Below are 27288 nucleotides of genomic sequence, written 5' to 3'. Positions count from 1 at the left end.
AGGTAATTTGGTTGTACTGCTATATGGACTTGCCTGGGCATGCACACAGAGTCTTGAGTTTTCAAAATTTGAGGTAGTGGACAACCAGGCAAAAAGTGTCAGGTCAGGCATTAGGTGAGGCACAGTGAGAAAGGAAAAGCAGTTTGCAAGATTGCAGCAGTGAGCAGAGAGCAGTCCCAGAGATGGAATTCTCTATGTACCAAATGGAAGGAAAACTTGGCCTGCAGCTTCCTGCTATGGTCCTTAATTTAGAGCTGCATTTCTCGACCTCGGAACTATTGACATTTGGGGCTGGCGAGATGGTGGGGCGGGGGAGTGCAGGCAGCAAGGGGCTGTCCTGTGCATTGCAGGACAATTAGCAGCACTTCTGGTCTCTACCCAAAAGAGGCTAGTAGCACATCCTCCCCCCAAGACATGACAACCAAAAATGCCTCCAGATACTGCCAGATGTCCCCTGGAGGGCAAAATTGTCCCTAACCTGTCCTAACCTGGAATGCCAACCGTAGAAGGTCCCATGGGTGGAGTGTGGGCACATCAGAGCAGACCAGAGACAGATGCCCAGATGCCAGACGTCAAGGAGACTCCCCAAACACCTGGTTTCTTCCTCTCAAGCCCTCCCCCTCCACCAGCCCCCCGGCTGACGCCCTGCACCAGCTCTGAGAGCTGGAAGGACACCTTCAGCGTCATTACACAGGACTGATGGATACTAAGTCCAGTTCAAGATCAACGGCTGCTCTCAAATGTTTTGATGAAAGCAAAGGACTCTGCCACTGTTATCATTAGCTATCTGACCCAGCCCAGTGTGTCAGCCCTGCACACATCCTGGCTTCCTCACCAACAACACACGGCTTCATTCTTTGAGTACAAACAATCTATTCATTAAAAGGGTCAAAAGTCCCAGTTCTGCTCCAAACTTGCTGGGTGACTCTGGGCAAATCAATCTCCCTCTCTGGGCCTTGCATGTTTTTCACTGGGGGAAAAAATATGGAGGGCTGGCTAGTTCTAACATCTTATGGCATCTGTGATTCCGGATCAAAGGGTTGAAGTTGGACCAACTGAGAATGTTGAGCTATTTTAGCTTGTTTTAGCATCGGTTTTATTTTCCCCAGAGGAACTCGGTGGTAAAAGATCTTGCCCCTTCTGCTTCTGTATTAATGAAAAAGGAATACCCCAGAGCCCAGTTTAGGATTTGCACATCATCAGACCTGGCCAACAGCTCCCCTCAGTATTTTCCTGCCAAGCCACCAGCTCAAGATTTTAGACCAGAGACACCAAGCCAACTGTCTCCAGGGTCAGGTGAGCAATGTAGAGTGAGCCCTACATTGCTATGTATGGAGGTGGCTGGGCAGAGCCCTCTCGTCCTGCTCAGAGAGGGTGGCGCCTTCCAAAGTCCCCCTGTGGTCACCGAGTGAGAATGTGGACCCTGCACTGCCAGATTGTCAACAGACTCAAAAATCTGTGTTTAGGTACAAAACACCTGCTCCTCAAGTTAAACCACCGCTCATTTCAAATGCCATGCAGGCAGAAAGAAAACCTTCTGGGCCTGACCTTGAACACAAGCCACCAGCTGGCAGGACCTCTGCAGTGGAGAAACTTGTTCAAGGCCTGGCCCACGTGTGGGAGGAGCCAATGTGGACAGGGAAGCAGAGGGTGGGGACTGGGCTCCCCAGATGCACCAATTCTCCGGGCCCCAAAGTGTCCCCATGAGGCAGTCAGGACTCCAAATCTGTTATTAATAATAGACACTGTAATCACTGGGCCCTTCCTATTCATGGGGTATCGGGCCAGGCAATTTATCATATACATCATCTCACTGTTTCTCCTAAGTGTTCGGTGAGGTGGGCATTATTTATTATTCCTATAAGACTGCGGAGATCCTGGAAAGTAAACGAAGGTAAAGGTCATCACTTGGAAACATTGGAGCCAAGATTTGAACCCAGATCTGTCTGACACCTGATCTACTCTGAGCAGAAAGTCTCTTCCTTGTTTTCACTTCCTGGTGTGGACTACCCCACTTCCTGCTCCCCCACCAACTGAACCCCTTTATGATATCTGCCTAACTCATTTGAATACTAATTGTTTTTAAAGTAATTTCCAAAGGAAGTTCTTTTAACTAGTAAAGCTAAATTATAGAGAACTTGGTTAGCAAGAGGAAGGGTGGCTCCCACGGAGGATGCTTTGAGGATTGAGAGAGAACTGGCCATTTCTGGCCCTAGAAGCCCCATTGCATTTTGTATCTTACAACTCTGGCCTAGCAAAGCTTAAGATAAATGCAGCCTCCTATGTGACCATTAGTAGTTTAAATGTACAATGCCTTTAAAGGAGTACGTAGCAATATCTATCCATTTTTAACGTGCATGCTCTTAAACTTAGCAATTGCATTGCTGGGAATTTATCCTACAGATAAACTCATATATAATCAGACATAAATAGATACACAAAGATCTTCCCTGAAGCCCTGTTTATAATAAATGATGGAGTGAAGCTGGTATGTTTCAATAAGATGCTGTACTTCCATATAATAGAGTGTTATGCAGATGATAAGAAGGAAAACAGCAAAATGTGCTGATACAGAAAGATGCTGAAGATATGTGAATAAGTGGGAAAAACACCTAATTTACAGAATGCCAGTATTTGTGTAAAAAAGAGATTTGACATAGAAAAGTTTTGGAAAGATGCACAAGAATACATTAACCATGATTTTTTCTAGAGATGAGGAGGAGTAGAGAGGCAGGGGAGGAGGAAGAGGGTCAGGTACTTAAGCTGGAGCCCGGGGAATGGCTGTAACGACCCCCAGTGGTCTCAGACACACTGCTCCTGAGATTCTGAGTCATTTGCTGCGGACTTCATCAGTGCAGGTGAGGAAGTTGAAGCGTGCATGAGGGAGCAGGACGTGAGCCCTGTGGCCCTTTCTTAGGGACTTTGATGGGGGCTGTTCCTCCTGAACCCCTGATTCAAGTCAAAGATGCCCAATGTCCCCCTTTAGGAACAACGGGCAGCGCTAGCTTCTTCCTCCATCATTTGATCCCTTTCAAAAGTTCCTTCAAAGTCAACTATACTTCAACAAAACCAAAAGTTCCTTCAAATTCCCCGTAGGCCTTCTCCAAACTCAGCTCTTCCCCTACAGCGAGGCTGTGGTTAAATGTGTTTAAAGGTCAGGGGTGGAAGGAAGAGACCCCAGGGAGTAAAGAGGCCATCCTGGAAACGAAACAGCTCCTCCCACTCCCATGTGAACTCTTAAAGGATGTCTTCGAGACCCTAAATGAATCACAAATGGGCCGAGATACCTGGAAGCTGTCCTGTTCCTGACACAGGGGAAGAAATGAGGCTATGTTGGAGTGGAAGAAGATTCTAATTACCACCTTTATTTACCCAAATAGGAACTGAGTTTATGAAAAGAGAGTACACAAAAAGAAAATTAAGGGCAAGTTTCTCTTTTACGGAAAGTCTACACCAAGTTCCTGGTTCTGCCAAGTATCAGCTGGGCTACCCTGAGCAAGATCCTTAAGGTCTCTGATCATCTATGTTATAAATAACCACCCTCTGAAGTTCCCCAGGGGCAGGCACTGTGCTAAACCCTTCAGTGGCATGGTCGCACTGAATCCTCCCACCAGGGCAATCCCTAAGGCTCTGCAGTTAGAAAGAGCTGGGTTGGTAGAATTCTCTCTTCCTCATTGGCTAGTCGAGCTAACTTGAGCAAGTTATTCTGACTCCACATTTGTAAAACAGGGCTGATAATAACAGTATCTGCTCCAAAGTATTGTTGTGAAAACTTAGTAACATGATGCCCATAAGGGATTCAGCCTGTTGTCCAGCAAAAGCGCTCGACTGACGTTAGCTAGTCTCATTAGCCCCATTTTACAAATGGGAAAACTGAGGTTTGGGAAAACCAACATGGATGATTTCTAAATTTGTCTGTGGCATGCTAGGATTCTGGTGGATTTAAAATTGGATGTGGTTTTCCAGAAAAATCTAACGTGTATTGGATTTTAGCATCACATGGTTGAGCCTACAGTACAAAATCCACCTGCTTGGACTCGATGCACTGAGGAAAGGAGAAGACAACTTTTCCATCCCCAAAATAAGACTTCCAAACAAGAGGGAGCAGGCGAAGGTAATCTCCCTTTCCTCGCAAATATCTTCTCCTCTGGACTTCCCTCCTTGTTTCCAAATGGGGAGGACACGGGCAGAGAAATCCCCAGAGACAGGACCAACAAAGCTGTAATACAAGGTTAATTTGTGAGGGGGCCAGGGATGGCCTCATGGAAAACGCTACCATAAATGGGCATGTTTGCCTCAATCTCAGCCCTCGCACAGAAAAGTCATGATAACAAATCCATAACAAATACCTTGTACGGAATAACACGTCTCTTTCAGACATGATAATAAAATACATGGTGTTTACAAGCCCCAGGAGCTTCTCAAGGAAGGCCAGGTTAGTTCACATTTTGGACTCCCCAGACAGCAGCCCACCTAAGACCATTGGGCCAACTAGATTACCAAGCCACCAGGGGACAAGCAGTGCATTTTATTTTAAATTTGCAAAAGGTCAGTTTATGTTTTCTTCAAAGAGGAGATGATAAACACTTGCCTGACTGGACGCATCTGATCCCACCAGAAACCTGATTCCAACAGAGCTTTTGTTCATCATAAAGAAAAAAGACAGTGGGATCAAGGGTATAGAACTGTCATCAGGAATGGGTTCCACCACCTGCTAGCTGTGTGACATAGGGTAAATTACTTACCCTCTCTGTGTTTCAGCTGCCTTTTATACTAAACAGGCATCATAACGCCTTCCTTAAAATGTTGTGATGATTAAATGAGATCAATTAAGTCAAACACTGCTACCGTGCTTGGCACAGAAATGCTCCATCAATGATAGCTTTTCTCAATGAGAAAGCACCAAAGAAAGACTGCGTTTCCTTCCATGGACCTTCAATATCCTATTTCACACACTGCCATCGAATGACTTTCAGCTCAGCGTCTTCAAGCTTCCTCTCTGTATAAAAAGGCCAGTTTGCAATTTAATCTAACATTAATCTTAATGCTGTCTTAAATGCTTCCTTTCTTGGGGTTTCTAAATATTTACTCTTACCTCTTGATAAGTATGGCTTTGAACAGTGTCTTTGCTCAAGCAGACAAACCCCCACCAGCTAGCTCTCTGTGCAAAGAGAACTTAAAACAGGCAGCAGCCACTTTCTCTCACTTTGCCCACTTTGTGGGACGCAAGAGTAACACGTGCACTGGATGCTCTGCAGGAAATCCCAGCCCCATCTTATCTAACACACCTACAGGCTTTAGTAAGCAAACACAGACCTCGGTATCTGAGTATTTGAAGCCCCTGGGGTCAACCTGGATGAGATTTTTTTTAAATTTGGAGGGAGGTGCGTCTGGAAGAAACTCAGGCTGTAATAAATGAACTGGATCATAATCAACCTTATCACTCCAGGGTTATCAACAGAGCATCCTCTAGACTGATGAAAAACACTCCCTTTTCTGCCCATGTGTTTTTAACTGATTTAATGCATTAACAGAACTAAGCAACGCTTCCAACTCCACTCGGAGTCATACTTTGCCTACTTTGAGTGATATGAAATGACTTTTCAGTGAAGTTCAGCTGCACTCTTTTTGTGCCCTGAGTAAGTTAGAAGCCTGACTGCGGAAGCTGGACAGCTGAGATTTCTAAGGCAGTACATCTCCCAGGTTTGTCTCATAAAAAGGATCAGCTGGGACTCATATACACATACAGTATGGTTTTTCTGGAGATTCTAGGGTAACTGGAGTTGGGCTCAGGCCTTATCTTTAATAAGTACCCCTAAGGTGGTACTTATCATTGGCTACCTTAGGAGATACTAGTTTGGGGAAAATCTAGGATGACTGGACAGAGAGAAATGAAAATTGTGAACCCCCAGCCCCTCCCCATAGTCCTTAAGAGGATGACAACAGATGCGTGTCACTGCTCCCCAGCTCCTGTATGTTGCCCTGTAGGACCCTTAAACTCTCTACTCAATTCCCCTTCCCCAACCAGGACCACATACTTACAAATCTCCAACTGGGGGCAGAGCAGAGAAGAAACTGGACAGAGAACTCAGATCTGGCACACCTCCCAGGCCGGGGCATCCAAATCTCCCCGCTCGCCTCGGAGGCCTCTCTTTATAGACCCACAGCTGCCCGCGGGTGGGAAAGGGGAGGCGGCTGAGGCGGGAGGAGTAGGGATGAGTCCCGCGCTGCTCCCTCCACAGCGCCCCCTGCAGGGTCGGAGAAGCGCAGCTTTGGTCCAGGGCTTGGGCGCACCTGCGGCGGCGCCCGGCAAGGGACGCACCCGAAGAGGGGCGCGAGGGGCCGCAAGGCTCCTGGAAACGGTGCAGTCGGCAGAGACGTTCGGGGTCGGTGTCTAACCCCGGCTGCGGGGCAGTCACCGAGACTCTGGGTCCCTCGAGAAAGGGGTCAAGCGGCGAGCGTCTATAGTGGATGCCTGAGAATTTCTTCCTTGAGTCAGTTTCAGCCGCACGGGCTTTAACCGCTTCCGCCGCAAGGGAGGAACTGGGGTGGGGGTCAGAGTTGACCAAACCTCCTCTCCCCGCTCCCCATTTTATTCACCGCCCTCCCCCACTGCCTGGAAAGGGGCCGGCCGTGCTGCGTGAAGGGTAGGGAAAGGGGATTTTTTGAACTTTGCTAAGTACAAGGCAGGAGCCCTCGACTGCTGGGAATCGTGCGGGAAGGGGAAGTTTTTACTTTTCCCAAGTTGGCGTCCCCACTCCACCCACAAGCAAAAAAAAAAAAAAAAAAAAGCCCAATTGTTGTGACTTCAGGCCCTGGGGCGCGCCATTCGCTGGCTGCGGGACCTCAAGCAAGTCATTTCCCTTCTCAGAGCCTCAGTGTCCGAAGCTGAAAAGTGTGTTTTTGTGTGAGTGATTATTATGTAATTTGCAAGGTGCATGTCACATGCAAAGAGAATGTGAGTGCCACCCAGGTCTTGAAAGTTCCCTTCACCTGCTCCTCCCCACCCCCCAAAAATTCTTGCCCATGAAAAAACTGCTCCTAAGTTTCCTCCCTGTCTCTTTCCCTCTTAGTACCACTCCCTTACCCCTGGGTCCCTCCCTATGGGCCTTACGTGTGTCTGACAGTGTATCTCCATCACCATTTCTGTCTTGTTCTGCCTTTTTTCTACCACTCTGTATGTCTCTGACATTCGGAACAACGCTGTCTCTTACTGTCTCTATATCTCTCTGTCTCTGATCCCTGTATCTCTGGCTCCAGATCTCCCTCCCTCTCTAGCTCTCTCCCCGGCCTCTCTCCTCTCTGTCACTCGCACGCACACAGGCCATAAAAGGAAGCCGCAGCGGTGGGCTGGCCCTGGGCCAGGCCGGGGACCCGCGAGCAGCCGGGGCGCCCCGCTCCCCTCCTGGACCAACTCCGAGGTTCCCGGTCCGGTCCTCCCTCCCTAGGCGCGGCGGGTGGGCGGGGGGCGCTGGGCGGGAGACAACCCAAAAAGGACAGGCGCAGGCTCCTTCCTGCAGGAATTCCCAGCGCCGCATACCAGCCTGGGGCTGCCCGCTCCCCCTGACTAAATATGGTGCCGAGCGGCCTCCCGGAGCCCCGCGGGGGTTGGGGGGGCGGCATCCAAGGCCAGCGGGGTGGGAAGGGGACCCCTTTTGCTGGCGGCAGAGCCAGAAGGGGGCAGCTCTCCCCAGTCCCACGTGGGTCCCAGCTGCTTCCAGCCAGAGGTTTGCAGAGAGGGTTAAAGGAATTGGAAGACCCTTACCAGGCTCTTGTTTGTCCAAATCTTTCCCAACGAACCCTCCCCTGGCCACCAGTTCGCGTGAAGGTAGGGCCTTTACTAATACCCCCATTTTGCAGGTGAGAAAACTGAGGTCCGGGAGGAGTGAAGAGGTTTGTTCCAGCCCTCATTGGGTCTACAGCCCACCCTTGCCATGATTCACTTCAGAGATGTTAAAGGGAAATGCCCAGAAGTAGCCTTGAGGTAAGATATATAACTTTGAATCTGTCAGTGCTGTTTTCTAGCTGTTTGACTACGAGCAAGTAACTGTCTGTGTCTCAGTCTCCCTACCTGTAAAATGAGGAGAACATCATTCACCTCACTTCCCAGATGTTTGGAAACAGTCCTCAAGATGACCCATGTAAAAGGAATACAGCACACTGTTTCATGTCAGCTGCTATTATTCTCAACAAACATGGTACCAAACAGAGTTGCACCAGGCCTTGGGGACATATGGTAAGAGACTGTCCTGCCCAGTGTTGGCCTGCAGGCTGCTGGTCCCCTCTGCAGAGTTCTGTATGTCAGACCCTCTCGGTCCCCTCCTCATCCCTCCAACATCTCACCGGGTTTTCACTCCTGAAAACAACCAGGCCCAGCTCCCTACCTCTCAGTGGGCCTAAGTCAGAGAGTCAAGAACAGCCAGCATTCAGCAGGCTGGGACGTCAGGGGTAAAGTTCTTCCGAAAGTGATGAATGGGCTGCTTCCCCACATGCCTTTTCATGTCTACACTGTAAAAGGAGTGGAAACTGTCCCTGCGTTAGTACAGAGCTGATGTGGAGCAGAGAAGAGGAAGGGGGAAAAACTGAAGTTGATCATCACCTTCCCATCCTGGAAAGATAATCCAGAGCCGGCTGTCAGTGTTGAACTTGCTGGCCTCAGAGTAAAAACTGGCATTTTTCCAGAGGCATTGACACTGACATTCCAGAGGGTTGCATTTGGTTCTTTAAAGAACTTGGTAACTTTTAAAAGAGAGTAATTCTAACAAATGAAGGCTTTATAACAGACAGTGAATCGCACTGCATTCATTATCTCACCTAATCCTTATAACAACCCTATGAGGTAGGGACTTAAAACTTTTTTTTTCTTATTTTGCTGTGGAGAAACCAGGTTTGGTGAGTGAAATAACCAGCCAAGTTAGCCCAGCTAGTTAATGGTGGAGCAGGAACTCCAACCCCACCTGTGTGATGGAAACCATGGTAAATAAATGAGAAGTCCGAGGTTTTGAACTCATCATCTGCTAAGCACCAGCCAGGCAGCCATGGGATTGTCATGAACCTCTCTGAGCCTGTTTTCTCAAAGGAAAGCACAGATGGTCAGAATCTTTGCCTCAACGTGGGAAGGCCTTACATAAAGTGCTTCATACCTTCCTGGCACACTCTAGAAGTACTCAGGGACAGTATGTGCACATAACAGTCATTCAATAAATATCCGTCCAATGCAGAAACTCAGATGTTTGAATCTTCAAAGGTGCATTGTTACAATAATTAAATCAGACGTCTCCATTTTATTTCTCATGGCTCAAAGTCAGTTAAAGAGGGGAAAAGAAAGTTACTTTAAAAAAGACGGTACTATGACTAAGGGCCATCGAGTAAGTTTCCTTGGCATGTCTTCTGGGAGGTGCTGTATAATGGGAGTTTCCATGAACTCATGGAACAAGATGGCAGCAGGGAAATTTCTCTCTCTTTTTTTTTTTTAATCAAATAGCTTTGATTTTAGCTACTAGGTTCAAAAAGCTGCAAAGCGTGACTCCCTGCAGTTTTTAATAACATCAAAGATTGGGTGGGTCCAAATATGGCTCCCTGCACGTGGGTTGTAATTATTTAAAAGTGCATCAGCACTCAGGTCATCCAGCTCAACATCTGCCCAGGACTCTGCCTCCTTGTGAGTAAAGGGCCCTCTCTCCTGACCACAAACACGGTTCAGCTCCACCTCTCTTGTACAAAAGCACTTCTTTCACTCATCATGGCTCCCGTGCCGCTCCAAGTACAAGACCGAATTGCACAGTAACCTGCAATGCTCTTTTCTTTATCACCAGTTTCCAGCTCTGGTGTCTAGGTAACTCTGGATCTTCTACCTTTATCAGGAAGGGTCCTAAAATTCTCAATAAAAGTACTTCTACAGTTTCTAACAAAAGTTAACATATTCTTACAATATGACCCAGCAACTCATGATCCTTGGGATGTACTGAAATGAGCTGAAAACCCACAGCCATACTAAAACCTGCACGCAGGTGTTTATTTAGAGCAGCTTTAATCACTGATTGCCAAGACTTGGAAGCAACCAAGACATCCTTCTAAGGAGGTGAATGGATAAATAAACTGTGGTACATTCAGAAGATGAAATACTATTTAGCGCTAAAAAGAAATGGGTTATCAAGCCATGAAAAGACATGCAGAAAACTTAAAATGCATATTACTAAGTGAAAGAAACCAATATGAAAAGGCCATAGACCGTATGAGTCCAACTATATGACATTCTGGAAAAGGCTAGACTATGGAGACAGTAAAAAGATCAGAAGTCAGAAGAGAAGGAGGGATGAACAGATGGAACACAAAGGATTTTTTAGGGCAGTGAAATTACTGTGTGACACTGTAATGGCGGATAAATGTCACTATACATTTGTTCAAACTCACAAAATGTACACCACCAAGAGTGAACCCTAATGTAAACTATGGACTTTGAGTAATAATGATGTGTCAGTGTAGGTTCATCCACTGTAACTAATGTACCTCTCTGGGGAGGCATGCTGATAATGGGGGAGCCTGTGACTGTGTGGTGCCAGGGGGTACGTGGGAACTCTGTACTTCACACTTAATTTTGCTGTGAACCTAAAACTGCTTTAAAAAATAAAGTCATGGGGGGATGATATAGCTCAGTGGTAGAGCATATGCTTAACATGCACAAGGTCCTAGGTTCAATCCTCAGTATTTCCATCAAATAACTAAATAAATAAACCTAATTACCTCCCCCACCAATAAATAAATAAATAAAATTTTAAATGTTAAAAAAAGTATTTTTAAAAGGTAATTTTACCACACTTTCATTTTTAAAAACTTTATGAAGATTACACAATCCTTGCAGAACATTCGTTACAAAAATGAAATGCCAAGTGGCTGGGAAGCATTGTCCTAAATGCCTTTAAAGGCATATTCTCACAAACGTTAAATCCTTCACGTACACTTGGCTTTAGGTTAAAAGAACACATCAAATTTTACATAATCATACAGGCATGCGAGTCATACACAAATATGTTCTTGCACATAATTATAAAGCTATTAGTTTATTCTAAGCAAACATGTATGCTAAGCTTAAATTTATCATCTTCAAAAGCCACCTCTGCTCCTGTTATAAATTTTTATATTGCCAAAGTTTTAAATGTCTACGTTTCCTACATCTCTTTCCAGGTCTAATTTCCATCCTATTTTTTTATAAATTCAAGTTTTCTCCTAAAACTTCTCCTGCATTTTGGAGGATCACTTTTCCCAACAACCCCATGAAAACCACCAGCAGTGATGTACTAGTTTAGTTTATGAGAATAGTATGATGGATTCTTTATATTTATATTTGTCTTTCCTTCCTTGAGTTTAAGTGTTTCAGCTCATGCAACTATTTATTAAACTACTAGAATATAAATTGACACTGTTCAAAAATCCTGTGTTTAGAAATTTCTAGAGCAGATTTTCTCAACTTTTTAAGAACCCAAGTCCTCCTTTGTGGATAATCATAAAAGTATTATAGTGAGTACTTTGAAATTAGGTGGTTTTCATTTTTCCAAATATAAAAATGTAAGACTGAATATGCTTTTTCAAACCATATGTGGCCCTACATGCTATGATAGGGTCCTCTCAGCGAATAACACCATCGCCCCCTACCACTGCCACCCTGTGAAGAGTAACTGTCCCAGGGTGAATGGCTAATGCCAAGTACACGTCCATCAGGAAAAGCTCCCCTCCCTCAACCTCACTCTACACCCTCCAACAACCAGGCTGCTGGAGATCCCAACAGAAGGCCTAGAGAACATTCTTCTGGTCCCAGGGTACACCTCTTAATGACAGAACAGTCTCAGGAACACCCTTTGCACAAAGGTGAATTGCTTTTTTCTTTTATTTTTATTAAACGATACACTGAAAGTATAAAAGTTGCCCAGGTACAAACAAGTTACGGAATAATGTGTACAAAAGCACTATGGACTACATGTGACAATTCTATTTAGCTTCTATTTTGATGATTTTATATCAGTATCCAAAATGATAAACTCCATCATTTTTTTTCTTAATCTAGCCCTGCATTATTGCAATTCCTGAGGTAAAACTTAAGTGTCCACTGCCAACATCCTTGGATGTAAACCAAATCCTCTGAGAAGAATTCAGATATTTATATTTCCACATATATCACAATGTAATTCATAATTGTAATCAGATACTAAGATTTCATTTAAAAAATGGAAGTGAGCCCTTATAATAATACTTCTACATCTATATATGTAATTTTTAGCCCAGAAATAGGGCCTCTCAAAATCCTTTGACTTGTAAAGTATGGTTTAAGGAGATTTCTTTAATAATTTTCTACATTTAGATAAAAATTCTTGGTTGATCTGTAAGGACTGAACCCTGACTAGCACCAAAAAATAAAATCAAAAGTTTCAATAATTTCCAAAAGCAGCACGGAAGGAATACCCTGGAAAGAATGCCAATTCTGCCAACTACAGCCCTTACCACTTTCCCCGTGGAAAACGTTTAAGCTAAACGTTGTCAGCGTACAGGCGCCCATGCCGTTTTGGTCTGAACATACCTTATGACTTTTGCCAAGCACGCTCTGTCTACTATAATAGTTTGTTGTTTTCCATGAAATCAGTTTGAAGACTCCATATTATAAAAATGTCAATAAATATCAAAGTAGCATTTCAGAGGTAGTACTCTTACTATTTTTCTATCCCAGGAATAAAAATCGACATTACTAAGACTTTCAGAGCTCATCTTGTAATTGCACGAGTGAAGGCCACGTGGAGGTTAAACAATGACATATTTTAAAAGGTACTTTCTGGTGTTTTTCCTAAAGCCTGTCTCTTCACGCTTATTCCACATTCTTCATGTAATAAACTCTTTGTTTTACTTACAGCAAAACTGAAAGAATTATTTCCCCCCTACCTTTTAATTAAATCTCCCAGGAGAAGCCAAAATGGTCTAAGGAAAGAAAAAGTACATTGTTACCTAGTTTAAAAAGTTTGGCTTTAGATAGTAAGTCAGATATTTAACCTAATTATAAATGGTTATCTGAAAAACAACTAGTCCCCCCCCAAACCCCCTGTAAAAAACAAACTTTATAGGAATTATAGTTTTTTCTGGCTCTAGTATTCTTTTAAATGTTTTTAAAAACATGAATGAATTTTCCTATATATCCACATAATTCCAGCCTGAAGAAAATTTAATTAATGTGTCATGGTAAAGAACATGGTAAAGAACATAAAGAGCATATGGCTATAAAGACCTGAAATTTTTTAGAAGAATTTATAAAGTACTAAAAAACCCTTTCATTTCTCACAAATTAAGGGAACTTTAAATTTTTCCTAAAAACAATGCATTTCTTTCAAGTCAAATCCGGTAAGCTAGATGACAGAGTTAGCTTTTATTCACAAATGCAGTAAAACACGAGGGACTACAGGTTTTGCAGAAACTCACATTTCTACATGGTACAAATATTAGTGATGAATTCTGGTGATGTTGGGAGAATAAATAAGTTACTTAATACACACAAGTTCAAGATAAAAGATGCCCCAGATGGAAATGTCATCTCTTCATCGCGGAAGAAGCATGTGGATCTTCAGCATCCATCCTCCTCCCCTTCTCCTGTCGCAGGTGGTCACCTGCAATTAGCAGAAACGAATGTCAGTACTCACCCCAAGTCAGAGCGGCCAGGAGGCAGACTCATCTACACAGATTTGGGGATGTCATATATTTAATATTGTGTGAGTTCTTTAGATGGCTTAGGACAATGGGGAAAAAAGGTATTTTTTAAACACTATTGAAGAAACCAGAGATGTTTAGTACTTGGACTCTATTCACACCCTGGAGTAGACTCACACAAAAGTGGCTACAAGCTTCCCTTACACTATATGTAAGGAATGGCTTTCACAAGAAAGTACTGCGTGTTCAGTCAGTATTTTGAGGGATGCCAAAGCTCATCTAAAGAGAAAAAAAAGTTTTTCTTCAAATAGAAATCCCCCCCAGCAGCACCCTCTTGTGGCAAGAAGAAAAGTTAGCACGGTTTACATCTTCCCACCAAAATCAGAAAACCATCCAAGAAAGTGTAAAATATGTTCTTCAGCCAAAAACAAAATAAGAAAGCTCCACGAGGGTTCATAGGAGACCAGAGCCCCTGGGACCACACACTGCGCTCCAGAATAATAAAGAGGGGGCCCTAGTCACTTCTGCCTCATTTCTTTTGTCTTAGGGGAGAGGGTAGAAGGCAGAAGTGTTCACAAAAGAACCTAGAGACTTAAAATCCAAATGCAACAAAAATGCGATAAAGTAAATTCCTAAGAAAACATGACCCCCAACACCACCACCACCAGTTCCCCAAACACTTTCTACAACTAAAAAAAATCAAAACCTTCTTAAGGACCATTTTGGTAACAGGACACAAAGAATACACATTTAGACAAGTTGTTGGAAATAAGCAATTTTAGCACCAAAAATGCACACCGGTTTGCTAATTCTAAGGACCACCTGATGGACTCACACAGTCTTGTTAGTCCAGAGCAGCTGATCGTCCTCGTAAGTAAAGTAAAGTGCTCATACTGCCACAGGTCTGGATCACAGATGAAAACCTACCTCCCTCAGTTTTAGGCAATTTCGTTGGAAAAACAAGATGAACATATCCTTAAGGCGAAAACTATTTTAGGTTTTCTAGAAAAATGTCATTAAAACGTGAAGTATGTTATCCATATATGTCATAGATGTGCAATAAAGTTGAGCTGAGAATGATTTTCTCTATTATAAAATATCTAGGCTTTTATTTGTAGCAAAAACTACCTTGCATTCAGTATCACAAGCATTAATATCAGCAGCATTAATGGCCACCATTTCAAAGATGAGTGTGCCTACTACATAAAACCTCTTCATTTTTACCCCTGCACTTTGAGAGCTTTGATAAAAAGAAGTGCTTTCATATTGGCATGCTTTGGACTTATTTTCAAATAAAAGGGAATTTAATTTTAGTGTTTTATATTTTGGCTGTATGAGTTTGTATAGAGAGAAGGTATTATAATCTGAAGAATAATTATTTTAATATCTTTATAACCTTCTCAGTGTTGTCAAATAAAACATATGTATCCTTCAAACAATAGGTTGGAGTTAAGAAAGTAAATGGAATGCCTAAATGTGTACTGGAACACAGTGCAATTTGGGGCTAACAATTCTTCACGAGTCATTGCACAAAGAGGTTCCTGTGTGCCAAGAACATTTTTGATGATCATGAAAAATAATTTGCAACATCACTGTTCTACTTTTAGTGCAGTCAGCCTCCTTTCCACGCCTTCTGCAGAATAGGTACCCAAAGCTTTACTGACTTGAACTCGACTCTTTGATGTCCCTGGCACTTTATACAGAGAGGAACCAAAGTAACCCAGAACTCCCACATCCTCTCCAGCACTCCCTATCCCAGCCCACCCCAGGCCACCCCATTAGAATTAAAAATACCAACACCATGGGGTTGCTCTGTTAACACATATTAATGCGTACAACATCCACTGGTGATGATTAAATAGAGAAACTGGTATTATCATACATTCTTGGTAAGCATATGAACTGGTAAAGCCTTTTTGGAGGGGAATTAGACAATATCTACTATTTTTGTATATCTATCTTTTATCTTTTTTAATATGCATATATTTTAAACCAGCAATTCTACTTCTAGGCATCCACATAAGAGAAATACTTGTGTGGACAAAGAAGAAATGCTACCCTGCAATACTATAAAAGCAAAAAAAATTTTAAATACACAGAAGTACATCAGTAAAGAGGGATTAGCAGTAGTACTATGGAATACTACAAAAAGTTAAGAATGAGGTAGAAGCAGATCTACATAAATTGATAAAACAAGTGAAAAACGCAAACTGTAGGATAATATGTACAGAAACTGCATATACATTTGAATATGTACAAATGACTCCTGAAGGACACCCACCAAGCAGCTAACAGTGCTACCTTCTGCAGAGGGCAGGGAAATCAAGGATTTAGGGAAAGACAAGGAGGGAGGAGGTTCAAGGGAATTTCACATTATATTTTGATGTTTAGAGATTTACTCATGTACTGTGTGTTTTGTTTTGCTTTTTAAGCACTTGCCAAATAACAGGCACTAGTGACACTTCCTTACCAAAACTTGAAAAGGGAACTAGGAAAACTCCATGTTCTTTAAGTGGAAAAGTGCACAGGAATGGCAATCAAGGGTGCTGACTCTGCTAAAAATGATCAGCTACAGGCTTTAGATCGGTCAGTGAACCTCTTAGGCTTGGTTTTCTCAATTTTAAAATAAGTAGACGGGAATTTCTTTTCCATTGTTCCATCAACTCAGAATTCTAAGATATATAGAAGGGTAACTCCTAGTAAAGTCAGAACTAACCTCAAAGAGATCACCCTGATTCACATATATTTTGCTTTCCGATTTTAAAGAGACAAAGCAAATATTTAACATGATCAATATTGCTCATGGCAGTTTAGGAAAACTACAGAAGACAATTTGTATTTTAGATGTTTCTTAAAAGTTTATTTCAACATTCAAGATTTATATTTGCTCTGATAATCAGCTGCCAATGACTGTCCTTAAAAAGAGAGCTCAACTCTCTACCATAAGTTGGAACCATTCAATTCAGATTATCAAATTGAGGTCCTATTGCTGATATAATCAAAATGACTGAAAGCTCACTGCAAGAGCGAGCCCTCTGGAAAGAAGTATGAGCTGTTCTCCCAAGAATCTGTTATTTGTAGATACTACAACACTACCACAAAGAGTATTCCTCCTGCAAAAAAAAGACTCCTGAAAATGCAAAGGACACATAAACCTGTGACTTCTCTATCCATATTCAACGATCTTGCCTTTTTTCAGTCTCAGAGGGGAAAAAAATAACTTGATAAAAAGCTTTCTTCACTCTAAGGATCTAAGCTGCTCCAAAGAGTACAAATCTATGTGTAAATCAAGTTTTTCAATACTTCTTTTTAGAAATTATATCTAAGAATTTTGTCCAGTCATCCCCTGCCCCTTCCAAGATTCTCTTGCCAAAAAGCACTTTGTTTTTTCAAGGATAAAAAAAACACAGGCTAACTATATTAGATATAAATGAAATTAAACTATGACTCAAAATCTCATGAAAAACTACTCCAAAGCAAAATGGAAGAAAATATACTTCTGAGAGCTAAATGATAACGCTCAGAAAACTCATACCCATTTGCCTTCTTCCACTCAGTTGTCTGCCAAGATTTGGGTTTGGAGGCTGAAGTGAAGAGCCTTTCAGAAATGTACTTTGGATGTCATTCTTAGTTCCATGCAAGAAATGAGCTAAAATCCCATACAAAAGTGGTCTATAGCAGGAAGAAAATCAAAATCAATTAAACTTGCACAAATAGGAAAAGCTTAAAAACATCTACTTTTAAAAAAGATAGCCTCTGACACCAAACTAGCCAAGTAATTCACGACTTAAAAAAAGCTGCATGGTCATTATCCACATGAGCAGTGGATAACTGCTTTTTTTAAATTCAAGAGTACCATTTAACTCTAAAGACAATTTTAAGACTCAAAGAAAACATGTTAACAACTTAAACTTCATCTAAACTGAAAGACAATTTCAATCAATGCATAGGAATTCAGCCTTTAAACTCCAAAGTTCAGTATAAGATTTTCCAGTACAAAACAACTATTCAATAAACACTTGTTGGATTAACAAATCCTTGCCTGGGTTCAAATTCTGACCCTGCCACTTGAGCTCAGTAAGATTCTTAACATCCCCAGCCTCATAAATGTTTCCTCCTCTATAAATGAGGACAAGCGTAGTCCCTACCTCATCGGGCAGTTATGGACCAAATGAGTTAATAAATGTTAAGTGTTTAGAACTATGCCTGGCACATATTAAATAGTATATGTGGTAAATGGCAAGCTATACAGGAGTCAGGGAAGAACTAGTTTCAAAAAGCTACTCGACAGTTTATAAAACACTCTTCCCTCTCTTCCTTTTATGCTCACCTTGTGATGTCGTAACCATCATCCCCAATTTACAAATGAGAAAACCACAGCTCACAGAGGATTTGCTAAGATCGCTTAGACAGTAAACAAATTTGTAACACTTGAACCCCAAGCTGCACAGTCTTTCCCTTACAGTGTGCTGCCTGGAGATGCATATTAGTGGCCTTGCCCAAATGGAAGCTGCTCCGATGACAATAACGAGAGATTTTCCCTTGTTTCCAATTTCACAGTTGAAAATAACAATTTAATGGGTTGGTCTTCTTGAGATATCTATCCACGTATTAGCAGGTAGGATGGTTTAAAGTATGACATCCTTCCTTAAGAGGTACAACTATCAGATATAAAATAAGCTACAAGGATGTACTGTACTACATGGGGAATGTAGCCAGTATTTTATAGTAACTACAAATGGAGTACAACCTTTAAAAATTTGTGAATCACTATATTGTATACCTGTAACATATAATATTGTACATCAACTATACTTCAGTTTAAAAAAAATGATATTGTAAAATACATACATAAATGAAAAAAAATTTAACAAAATTAGTAGCCGTGATGGTTGCACAATTGTGAATATACTGAAAAAAAAAACACACAGAGAACTGTACACCTTAAAAGAGTGAATGTTATAGTATGTGAATTACATCTCAATAAAGCTATTATTTTTAAAAAGAAGAAAAAAAGATGACATTCTTCTCCTACAAAAGGTAGAGTCTAACTGCCCTCCTCTTGAGTGTGAGCTGAACTCACTTCTAATGAACTGAGGAAGGCATTAAGTCACAGCACTTGCAACTTCAGAGACTAGGTCAAGGCTCTGCGGCTTCCTCCTGGTCTTCTCTCTTGGTCATTCTCGCTGGGTAAAGTCAGTGGCCATGTCATGAGGACACTCAAGCTCTCCATGCAAAGGCACATGTGGTTAATAACTGAGGCCTTCTACAAACAGCCACGTGAGTAAGCCACACAGGAACAGGTCCTCCAGCCCCAGCCAAGCCTTCAGATGGCTGCAAACCTGGCCATCCATGAGTAAGGCTGAGCCAGATCAGCCATAGAAGCCACTCCCAGATTCCTCACCACAGATAATAAATGTTGTTTTAAACCACCAAATTCTGGGGTAATCTGCTATATAGCAATAAACAACTAATTGCATACAAAAGCAATTTTCCATACAACAAAGAAACCAAAAGAGTAAGTTTCTTTACATAATAAGATGCCTCAGATCTTATAAAAGCATCATCTAGGAATATAAAATAGGTCTCTTTGTATACTTTAAACCAATGTTTCCCAAAGTGTTAACTGGCCAAAGATTTTTAAATTAAAAAATAAGTTTATTTTCAAAATTTACAATAAAATTTACTTAAGATTTAAAGTTTTCAAGATTTAGATATTTTTACTGTTATTAGAAAATACATAACTAGCACACTGAACCCACAACTTCATGAAATTATGGTTTCTTTTTTTAAAAAAAACACAAGTTAAAAAAAATAATTTTTTAAAGTACAGCTTCACAATGCCTTATTTGCAATTTTGAAAAAAACAAAAACTCTGAAAAATAATTTTCTTCATAAATTTGGTACTAACTTATTTGGTGGCATGGCTTGACCTAACAAAGCTATTATATACTTTATCCTACTTTGTGTGAAAAATCTTAAATTTCACTGAAAAATATTAATGTGACTCTGAGTGCTACTTCAGGCTCCCACCTGGTGTTTGGTGTATGTACCATATTGCTTTTTAAAATCTGAAAACTCTTTAATGAGAATGTTTTTAAACAAAGCAGTGTCTTTTAGAAAGCAAACGGTTGGCAGTGTGATGCAGATGCTGGGAAAGAGGGTGACTGGAGAGAAATGGACGGACAGCTCCTCAACAGCACAGTACAGGGCAGTGAGGACCAACAGGAGCTACTGCAGAGGGAGAATTAAAGGGACTCGCAAGTGGTCAGTGGAGAAATGAGAACAAGCCAAAAGTGTAAGTGAACTCTGAGTTAAGACCTGGATGGTTATAGGAAGAAGCGACCAGGGGGAGGCTGAAGAGATGAAAATAACGGATTTAATTTTTGGACACACTGAGTTTAAGATGCCAGCAAAAATGTGGGCCCACGATTCAGGAGATCTGCCAGACTTAAAGCAGAGTCACCAGCATGGAGGCATCATTAAAGACTCAAGAATACTTAGAAAAGTGGGCAGGGGGCCCAGAGGAAAAGTTAAGGACAAAATTTGGAGAGTGCCCACAATTTAAAGGAACCCTAAAGGAGCCAATGAAGAAACTGAGATGACTATTAGGGAGACAAAAAAAACCCAAGACAAGTAAAGGGTCATAAAAGACATACAACAAAAAGTGTTTTAAGGAAGAGTAGTCAATATTAAAAAATGCTGCAGAAACACAAGTAAAACTGAGCTTCTCAAACTGGAAATACATATAGACACACTCTTTGTGCTAGGGGCTTGGTATAAAGTACAGGATAAAGGCGGCATATGATCCCGGAGCACTAATTTTACACAAAGATTTGAGGGAGAGCTCAATTTAATTGGTATGTCATTTAAAACATTTTTATGGTAAAACAAACAACTATACCATGAAGTAGAATGAAAAAATTCAAAAAACCTTTAGAAAGAGAAAACATAAGACTTCAGAGAGATTTCCTGCTAGGGGAAGGCTGCTTTGACTATGTTCCCAGGCCGCCTAGATTTGATTTTTTTTTTTTGTCACTCAGGGATCCTCTGGAAAAAGTTTAAGAAACTACCAGAAAGTGGTCACTTTTTCAAGAGCATAGTTTTGGAATAAATGGTGAGGGGAGAATTTAAAACACAGGGAGGGCGAAAGGGGATAACAAAATGAAAACAGAGGGCTGACTTCCACTAAGTTCAGTGGTAAAAAGGACCTCAAAGGGTCTTTTTGGAGAGGGGAGATTTGAGTACATTCCTAACTTGAAGTGAAGGAAGCAGTGAGAAGAATTAAATGTGAGGAAGAAAACGACCGATGGAGCCAAGCCTCAGACAAAAACCAAAAGGATGGATCAAGAAGCCAAGAGGTGTGACCGTAGAGTGAAGCAAGGGTGCTCGGTCCTCTGGAATCAATGGCACTTTAGCTCCAGACAGGAGAAGCCTCGTCTTCACTTACTCGCCACCACACACCTTGGATGTGGTACAGTGCTAGACCCACACCGTACCTAAATAAATACCTGCTGAATTAAAATGAAATAAAACCACCGCTATGCAATTATGACTACAAAAGAACCATATTTTAAAACTTATTTTTTAAAAAAGTCTTACATTGTATTATCCTTTGATTCTTCAAATGCATTTAGTTCATGGATGAGAAATTGTCTGTCCAGTGGAACTACAGGTTGACCAGATTCTGGGGGGAAATCATAAAACACCAAGTTTTTACTAATCTAAAAAGTAAACAGACATTGATAAGAACCACACTTATCAGGTATATACGTGTTTCAGATTTTGGAAGAATGATGATGGCACACCAGGGTAGATCCAACTGGACGTGAGTTTACGACTTTCAAGACATCTAGTTTGTTAAATGCATAACTTCATACAGTTTAACATAAATTTACTTTTTAAATCTCACAATTTTGAGGTGGGAAAATACTGTTTTTATGTACTAGACTTTAGAAGTCCTATTTTCTAAGATGCTTATAAATTAAATACATGACAGCACTGATATCCATTTGGGGGCACTAATTCCAAAGTTAAATGAACACTAATTTGAAGTGCTGGCAAGGATACAGGGCAACTGGAACACTCATACTTTACTGGTAGGAGAGTGAAAAGGTACATCCACTTATAAAGGCTGCTGTACACTTTCCATACACAACCCAGCAATCCCACTCTTAGCTCTTTACCCAAGAGAAATGAAAACAACATTGAGACAAAACTTGTAAATGAATGTTTATGGCAGCTTGACTCACAATGGCCAAAAACTAGAAACAACCCAAATGTCCATCAACTGATAATAGATAAATTGACACAATCTACAATGGAATGCTATTTGGAGGGGGAGAAAACAACACAGCGTAGTCTCAAATGTGTCATGCAAAGTGAAAGGAAGCAGATTCAAAACACTGCACTCTGTCTGGTTTCACCTTCATGACATGCTGGAAAAGGCAAATGACAGGTACAGAAAACAACAGATCAGAGGTTGCTAGGAGTTTGGGGGTTGGCAAAGGAGTTGTCTACAGAAGGGCACAGGGAATTTTTTGAGGTGATGGAAATGTTCTATATCATGATTGTGATTGTGGTGGTTACACAACTGTATGAATTTGGCAAAAATCTATAGAACTCCATATTAAAAATGGTAAAGTATATTATATGTTAAGTATACCTCAGCTTTTTTTTTTTTTTAAATCCAGGACACTGCTGAAACTTGACTGCTGTCACTGCATTTTACTCTAGGTAAGCGCAAATCCAAGACACCTAATTGATAATATTTTCATATTCTTCTTTTCTGAGTCTTAACGGTATTGTATAGCCATCTATAACAAACTGAAGAAAGTGAAGATACTGAGATGAGGCATATCTCTGAGGCACAAAATCATCTTAAAGCACATTTTAACCTTAAGCAAGGAATCCAATGACATAGGAGGTTTTGCTTATCCTCCCAACCTCATCTCCCCCCAGCCCAGAGGTAACGCTGGTCCTGATTACTGAGCATGTCCTTCCAGTTCTTTTGCTTTCTTTCTTAAGAAATAAAATTCAACAGATAAAGTGAATTTCTGTTTAACTGCCGACCCCCTCCCCCTAATACCATTTCTCTCCCTCTGATCACTAGAATGATTTTGGAGTTTACCTTCCTAATCCCTTTTTTCCTTTTTTTTTTTTTGAGGTACAGTTGATTCACAATTTTACATTAGTTTCAGGTGTATAACATAGTGATTCAAAATTTCTATAGATTATCTAACCCTTTTTAAATACCACACTTTTACATACATTTGTATATATGGCTAATCATCATAGTACTAATATTTTGAGGCTTTATCTCCAATTTTTTTAAAATAAAGAATATACATATTAAACCTGTGTATGTGTATTCTTAAAGCATATACATAGAAAAAAAGACTGGCAGCAAATAGGATAAAATATAAACAACTGCTTATTTTCAGTATCAGGAATTATGGATGATTTTTCAAAGTACGCACCTAGTTTAAGTGTTTATTTTGGTATCTGTTTTCCTTTGTAACAACACAATAAGCCTCATGAGCACTTGTTCAAGCCACAGAAAGAGGTCATGTGATTTCTACGGTCCAGTCATGTCCCAGATGACACTGTTTGGTTATGGAATTAGATTTCTAGGCTAAACACTTTCGGAGAATTGGGGGAAGGGAAGAGTCAGATTTCATCTCAGGTGATTAACAGTAAATAACCTCTTACCTGCTATGAGGACAGATGCTGTATACTTATACTTGTTAAATTCCAAATATTCCCGAATTAATTCATTAATTAGAAGGTTTTCATGTGACAGTGATGGTCGGGGTTCACTTTCATCATCTAGGGCATTGAACACTTCAGCTCGAATCCTTGCTTTTAAATGCCCTAATACTCCTCTTTTTTCCAAGGTATCCTTTAAAACTGTTAAATGTAAAACATTAATGCTTCAGTTATAGAATACATTTTGTCATTCTTAGGCATACTTTGAAGAAAAATGTTTAAAAGGTAAATGGCATTACAGCAGCTTCGAATCTATACGTTGTGACAAACTAAACAATCACATTAGCTACCACAAACCATATTTGTAGTAAAAAATAAAGTTCCCAAGTTGAAATGATTTACTATCTTAGTGTATTTAAGCAAATGCAAGTTTATCCTCCCAATACCACCACTGTCAGGAAGCTATAATTTGATACACATTCTTTAGTGAGGAAAAACAGGGGGATAGAATTATACTTAGTTCACTGGGACCTGAACTTATCTCCCCATGTCTTGTATCTTTTCAAGAGTGGTTATCACTGCAGACAGGTTCCATATGTCACTAAAAACCTTTGGTCCAGAAAGTAGATGATTAAAGATGACAAGTATACTCCAAAAAAGAAGGACTATGTCCTGTCTTCTGTATAAAAATTGATATCCAGAACCCTTAAGAAATGGCCCATTGTAAACAAAAAGGTGAGTTTTTATTTTGGGGTTTGTGTGTGTTTCTAAAGACAATTATGAGTTAATTACTCAAAACAGTAAGATTTTGAAATTGTAAGCCTAGTTAGAAATCCAACACGTAACTTTCTCTTGAGGAAACAGAGATATATATGCTGAATGTAATCTAACTTCTTGATGAGCAAGGGTCGTTATTACAAATACCAGTAGTTATAATGAGATTTAGCTATAAATGCTAATATGGATAGGGCCGAATTGGCATCATTCCTTGCAGTGGTCTGGAACCTTTTTTTTCCCTCAAGTTGTCCCTAATGGCTAAATAACAACTCCAGAGAATCAACACATTTCACCCATAGTGCCTAGAAAAGAGTAAGTGCTCAATAAATGCTACCTAGGGGCCTTATAATACTGTGCTGTGTATTCTTGGTATAATAAATACAGTTGAATACTGTATTGTGCCAAATAAGTATACCACAATAATGAAAATTTATAAAGGGAGTCCATGGAGCGTATTCATGTAGGCATGGACATAAAATTTTTTTTATAATTTTTCAAAATTGAAGTACAGTCAGTTTTTTTAATTGAAGTTACAGTCGATGTGTCAATTTCGGTGTACAGCACAATTTTCCAGTGATGCATATACATACATATATTCATTTTCATATTCTTAAAATTTTTTAAGCTTTGATAATCAACAACAAAACCTTGGTCACATGATTAAGGGGACACAATCTAGACCAGACTTTAACCTTTCTTGCCCTTTACATTTAGATCATCCCCTCTACCCTTTTTTGCAGGTATGTTAAGAGTAGTTATTGTGTAGTTATCACCCAATCAGACTGTGTAATAGGCCCATAAAAGGACAATACAGCTTTATCATGTTGGGATCATAACCAAATCCCTATTCCCTAATTCCACCTTTGGAAATTAGATGGAGAGATTTTTTTTCCCCACGTACAACGTATTTGCACATAGCACAACCTCAAACTCAGCAGAGAAATGAGAATTAATGAAGCTGGAGTTAGGAAACTTGTCTATGTCGCATCACTACTTCAGTGGTGGATCACCAACCCCTGCTTCAGTTACTTTCTCCAACATAATGAGTTCTCTCTCTTAGGGGCAGAATCTAGGTGGGAAAACATAAGGTGAAAGTGCTTCCAAAGGTAAAAGCCCATATAAGGTAAGATAATTGGCAAACATTTTCATTGAGCTTCTCTTGAACACTAAGCACATTCAGACCTGGGGAATGCAGAAAAAACATAAAGGGCTCTTTACATCTGTGTAAGACACCCCTATTCCCCAGAGGGTTCTAAGGTTCCATAACACCCGGACCTCCCCTCTATTACCATGCTTATTAAAACACTGTACCATAACTTCTTCTGAAAGAGATTCTTAACCTGGCTTACAGCCCAAAGTATCTTTAAGTCCTCAGAAGCTGCGCGCAGTATTACAGGTGATCTGTGTTTCCTGGGGAAAGGGTTCACCCATTCATGTGAAGTCTGTCCTTTTGGACAAAGGTATGCCTTTTGAATGACTGCCAGGCCACAGCCGCAAACATACACTTATATCAATAGTTACTGAATCATATTCTCAAATCATATTCTCCCCGCCAAATCTCTAAGAATTACTGATTTAGAGCATACGTTCTTGGAAAACTGGAACTGGTTTTACTAGCCGGGCACCAGTGTCACTCGGTAACTAAGACCTGCAGACCTCGCGCAGCATTTCTAGGTCCTCATACTCTGCCTTTCGCTAGATTACTTTGGGCGAGCTGTTTCACTTCTCAGGGCCTCAAATTCCCTAATCTATGAAATGCGCAAAGGGCTGTTACATGGAATTAATTACATAACACGGGGTTGGGCCGTGCCTGACACATAAGTTGAGATCACGAATAATTATAGTTACTATTACTTGTCTGGACACCTGAGTCAAAAACGAGAGGTGTACAAATGTTCTCAGGTTGTAGGACTCGAACCTTTATGGAACTTCTCCTAAGAAAACAGGAGAATGGCCAGACACCCTTCTAGCTCCAGTTTTTCCAGATAGAAAATCGGGACCTACTCGCAGGTTGTTGTAAGGATTCAGTAAGATAACCAAGCAAACGGTTTAGGACCGTGCGGAACACCAACAACGGTTGTTTAGGTACTGTAATCATCAGCCCGGAGGGAAAGGCCCGGCCCAAGGCCTCGACCTTCACGGGGTCCAGAAAGATGCGCCAGAGCCCCAAGGTGCAGGACTGTAGACCTCTCAGGTACCTGCGGATCCTGGGACGACTCCTTCAGCTCAAAGCCGGTTTAACAATTGCCCCTGGGCAACCACATCCCTGCAAGGCCCCCGCGCTGAGGCCTCCACTCCTGCCAGACGCTCCTCAGGCCCTGGCGCCGCCGAACGACCCACGAAAAGGCTGACTCTAGTGTTGGGCGCGCCCTCCTTTCGTCCTATCCTTTTCACAGGCTGAAGGCCGATGAATTTCACCCGACAAGCCTCCCACTTGCACTCACCAGCCTTCAGCTCTGCGACACTCGCCATTTTTCAACGGCCGCCAGGGGCGGGCCTCGGTCGTGCGCATGCGCAGTTCCGTGCGCGGCGTGGTCTGTAGCCAATAGGCGCGCAGTTCTCTGTCTTTTAGTTCCGCCCCTCTCAGTTTACGCTCTCCGCGGTTGGGTGGCTGGTGACGGCCCCCAAGAGACCCCACCAATCAGCGAGTGCTCTGGGCCGGCCCTGCTGAGGGACTGAGACAAGTCGGAACATTATTGCAAGTTCTGCTGGCACCCCTAGGGCTTACTTTTAGCCTACTAATCCTTTCATGATCTGCCCGCTGCTCGTCTCTGCAGCCTCAAGTACTAAATGTTAACAGTTACCATGTGTTAAGCCTATGGTTCTCAAACTTGAGCATGCATCAGAATCACCTGGAAGTCTTGTTAGAACAGATTGCTGGGCCCCACCCGTGGAATTTCCCATGCAGAGAATCCGGGGTGAGGTCCGAGAACTGCATTTCTAACAAGTTACCAGATGATGCTGATGCTGCTGGTCTGGGGATCACACCTTGAGAACCACTGTGTTAAGTACTTACTGAGCTAACACTGGGCTAAGTGCTCTACACACGTTAGTTCCTTGATTTCTCTATTACTCCATTTCACAAAGGAAGAAACTGAGTCTTTGAAGACTGAAGAGGCT

The 27288-nt window shown here is 41.5% G+C and overlaps 2 protein-coding genes across 5 annotated transcripts in view; both read right to left on the bottom strand.

The window, feature by feature from the left end:
* Positions 1-6200, bottom strand: part of MYH11 (myosin heavy chain 11) — a 105770-nt gene extending 99570 nt beyond the window's left edge. For all 4 annotated transcript variants that reach the window (XM_074346290.1, XM_074346291.1, XM_074346292.1 and 1 more), the window contains exon 1: positions 6043-6200. The gene's annotated coding sequence lies outside the window, so the exon portion shown is untranslated. The remainder of the gene's footprint in view (positions 1-6042) is intronic.
* A 5666-nt stretch (positions 6201-11866) lies between these two features.
* CEP20 (centrosomal protein 20) lies at positions 11867-26698 on the bottom strand. The gene is made up of 5 exons (XM_010961096.3): positions 26613-26698; positions 23395-23592; positions 21286-21370; positions 17219-17355; positions 11867-13643 (listed from the first exon to the last, which is right to left on the bottom strand). Exons 1-5 carry the CDS (start codon positions 26638-26640, stop codon positions 13567-13569), a joined length of 525 nt encoding a protein of 174 aa, XP_010959398.1. The 5' UTR covers positions 26641-26698; the 3' UTR covers positions 11867-13566.
* Between the last annotated feature and the right edge of the window lie 590 nt (positions 26699-27288).

The sequence above is a fragment of the Camelus bactrianus genome, chromosome 18 (genome assembly GCF_048773025.1).
Source record: "Camelus bactrianus isolate YW-2024 breed Bactrian camel chromosome 18, ASM4877302v1, whole genome shotgun sequence".
Classification (NCBI taxonomy): Eukaryota; Metazoa; Chordata; class Mammalia; order Artiodactyla; family Camelidae; genus Camelus; species Camelus bactrianus.
Note: the sequence above shows the minus strand (reverse complement) of the source record. Positions and strands in the feature narration are given on the sequence as shown.

Bases quoted from the DNA above. Each gene is read 5' to 3' on its own strand.
- CEP20 (XM_010961096.3), bottom strand. From the start codon at position 26,640: ATGGCGAGTGTCGCAGAGCTGAAGGCTG. The intron at 23,593-26,612 runs GTGAGTGCAAGT...TACATTTAACAG, and splicing joins TGTCGCAGAGCTGAAGGCTG to TTTTAAAGGATACCTTGGAA. The intron at 13,644-17,218 runs GTATGAGTTTTC...TGCTAATTGCAG, and splicing joins GAGTGGAAGAAGGCAAATGG to GTGACCACCTGCGACAGGAG.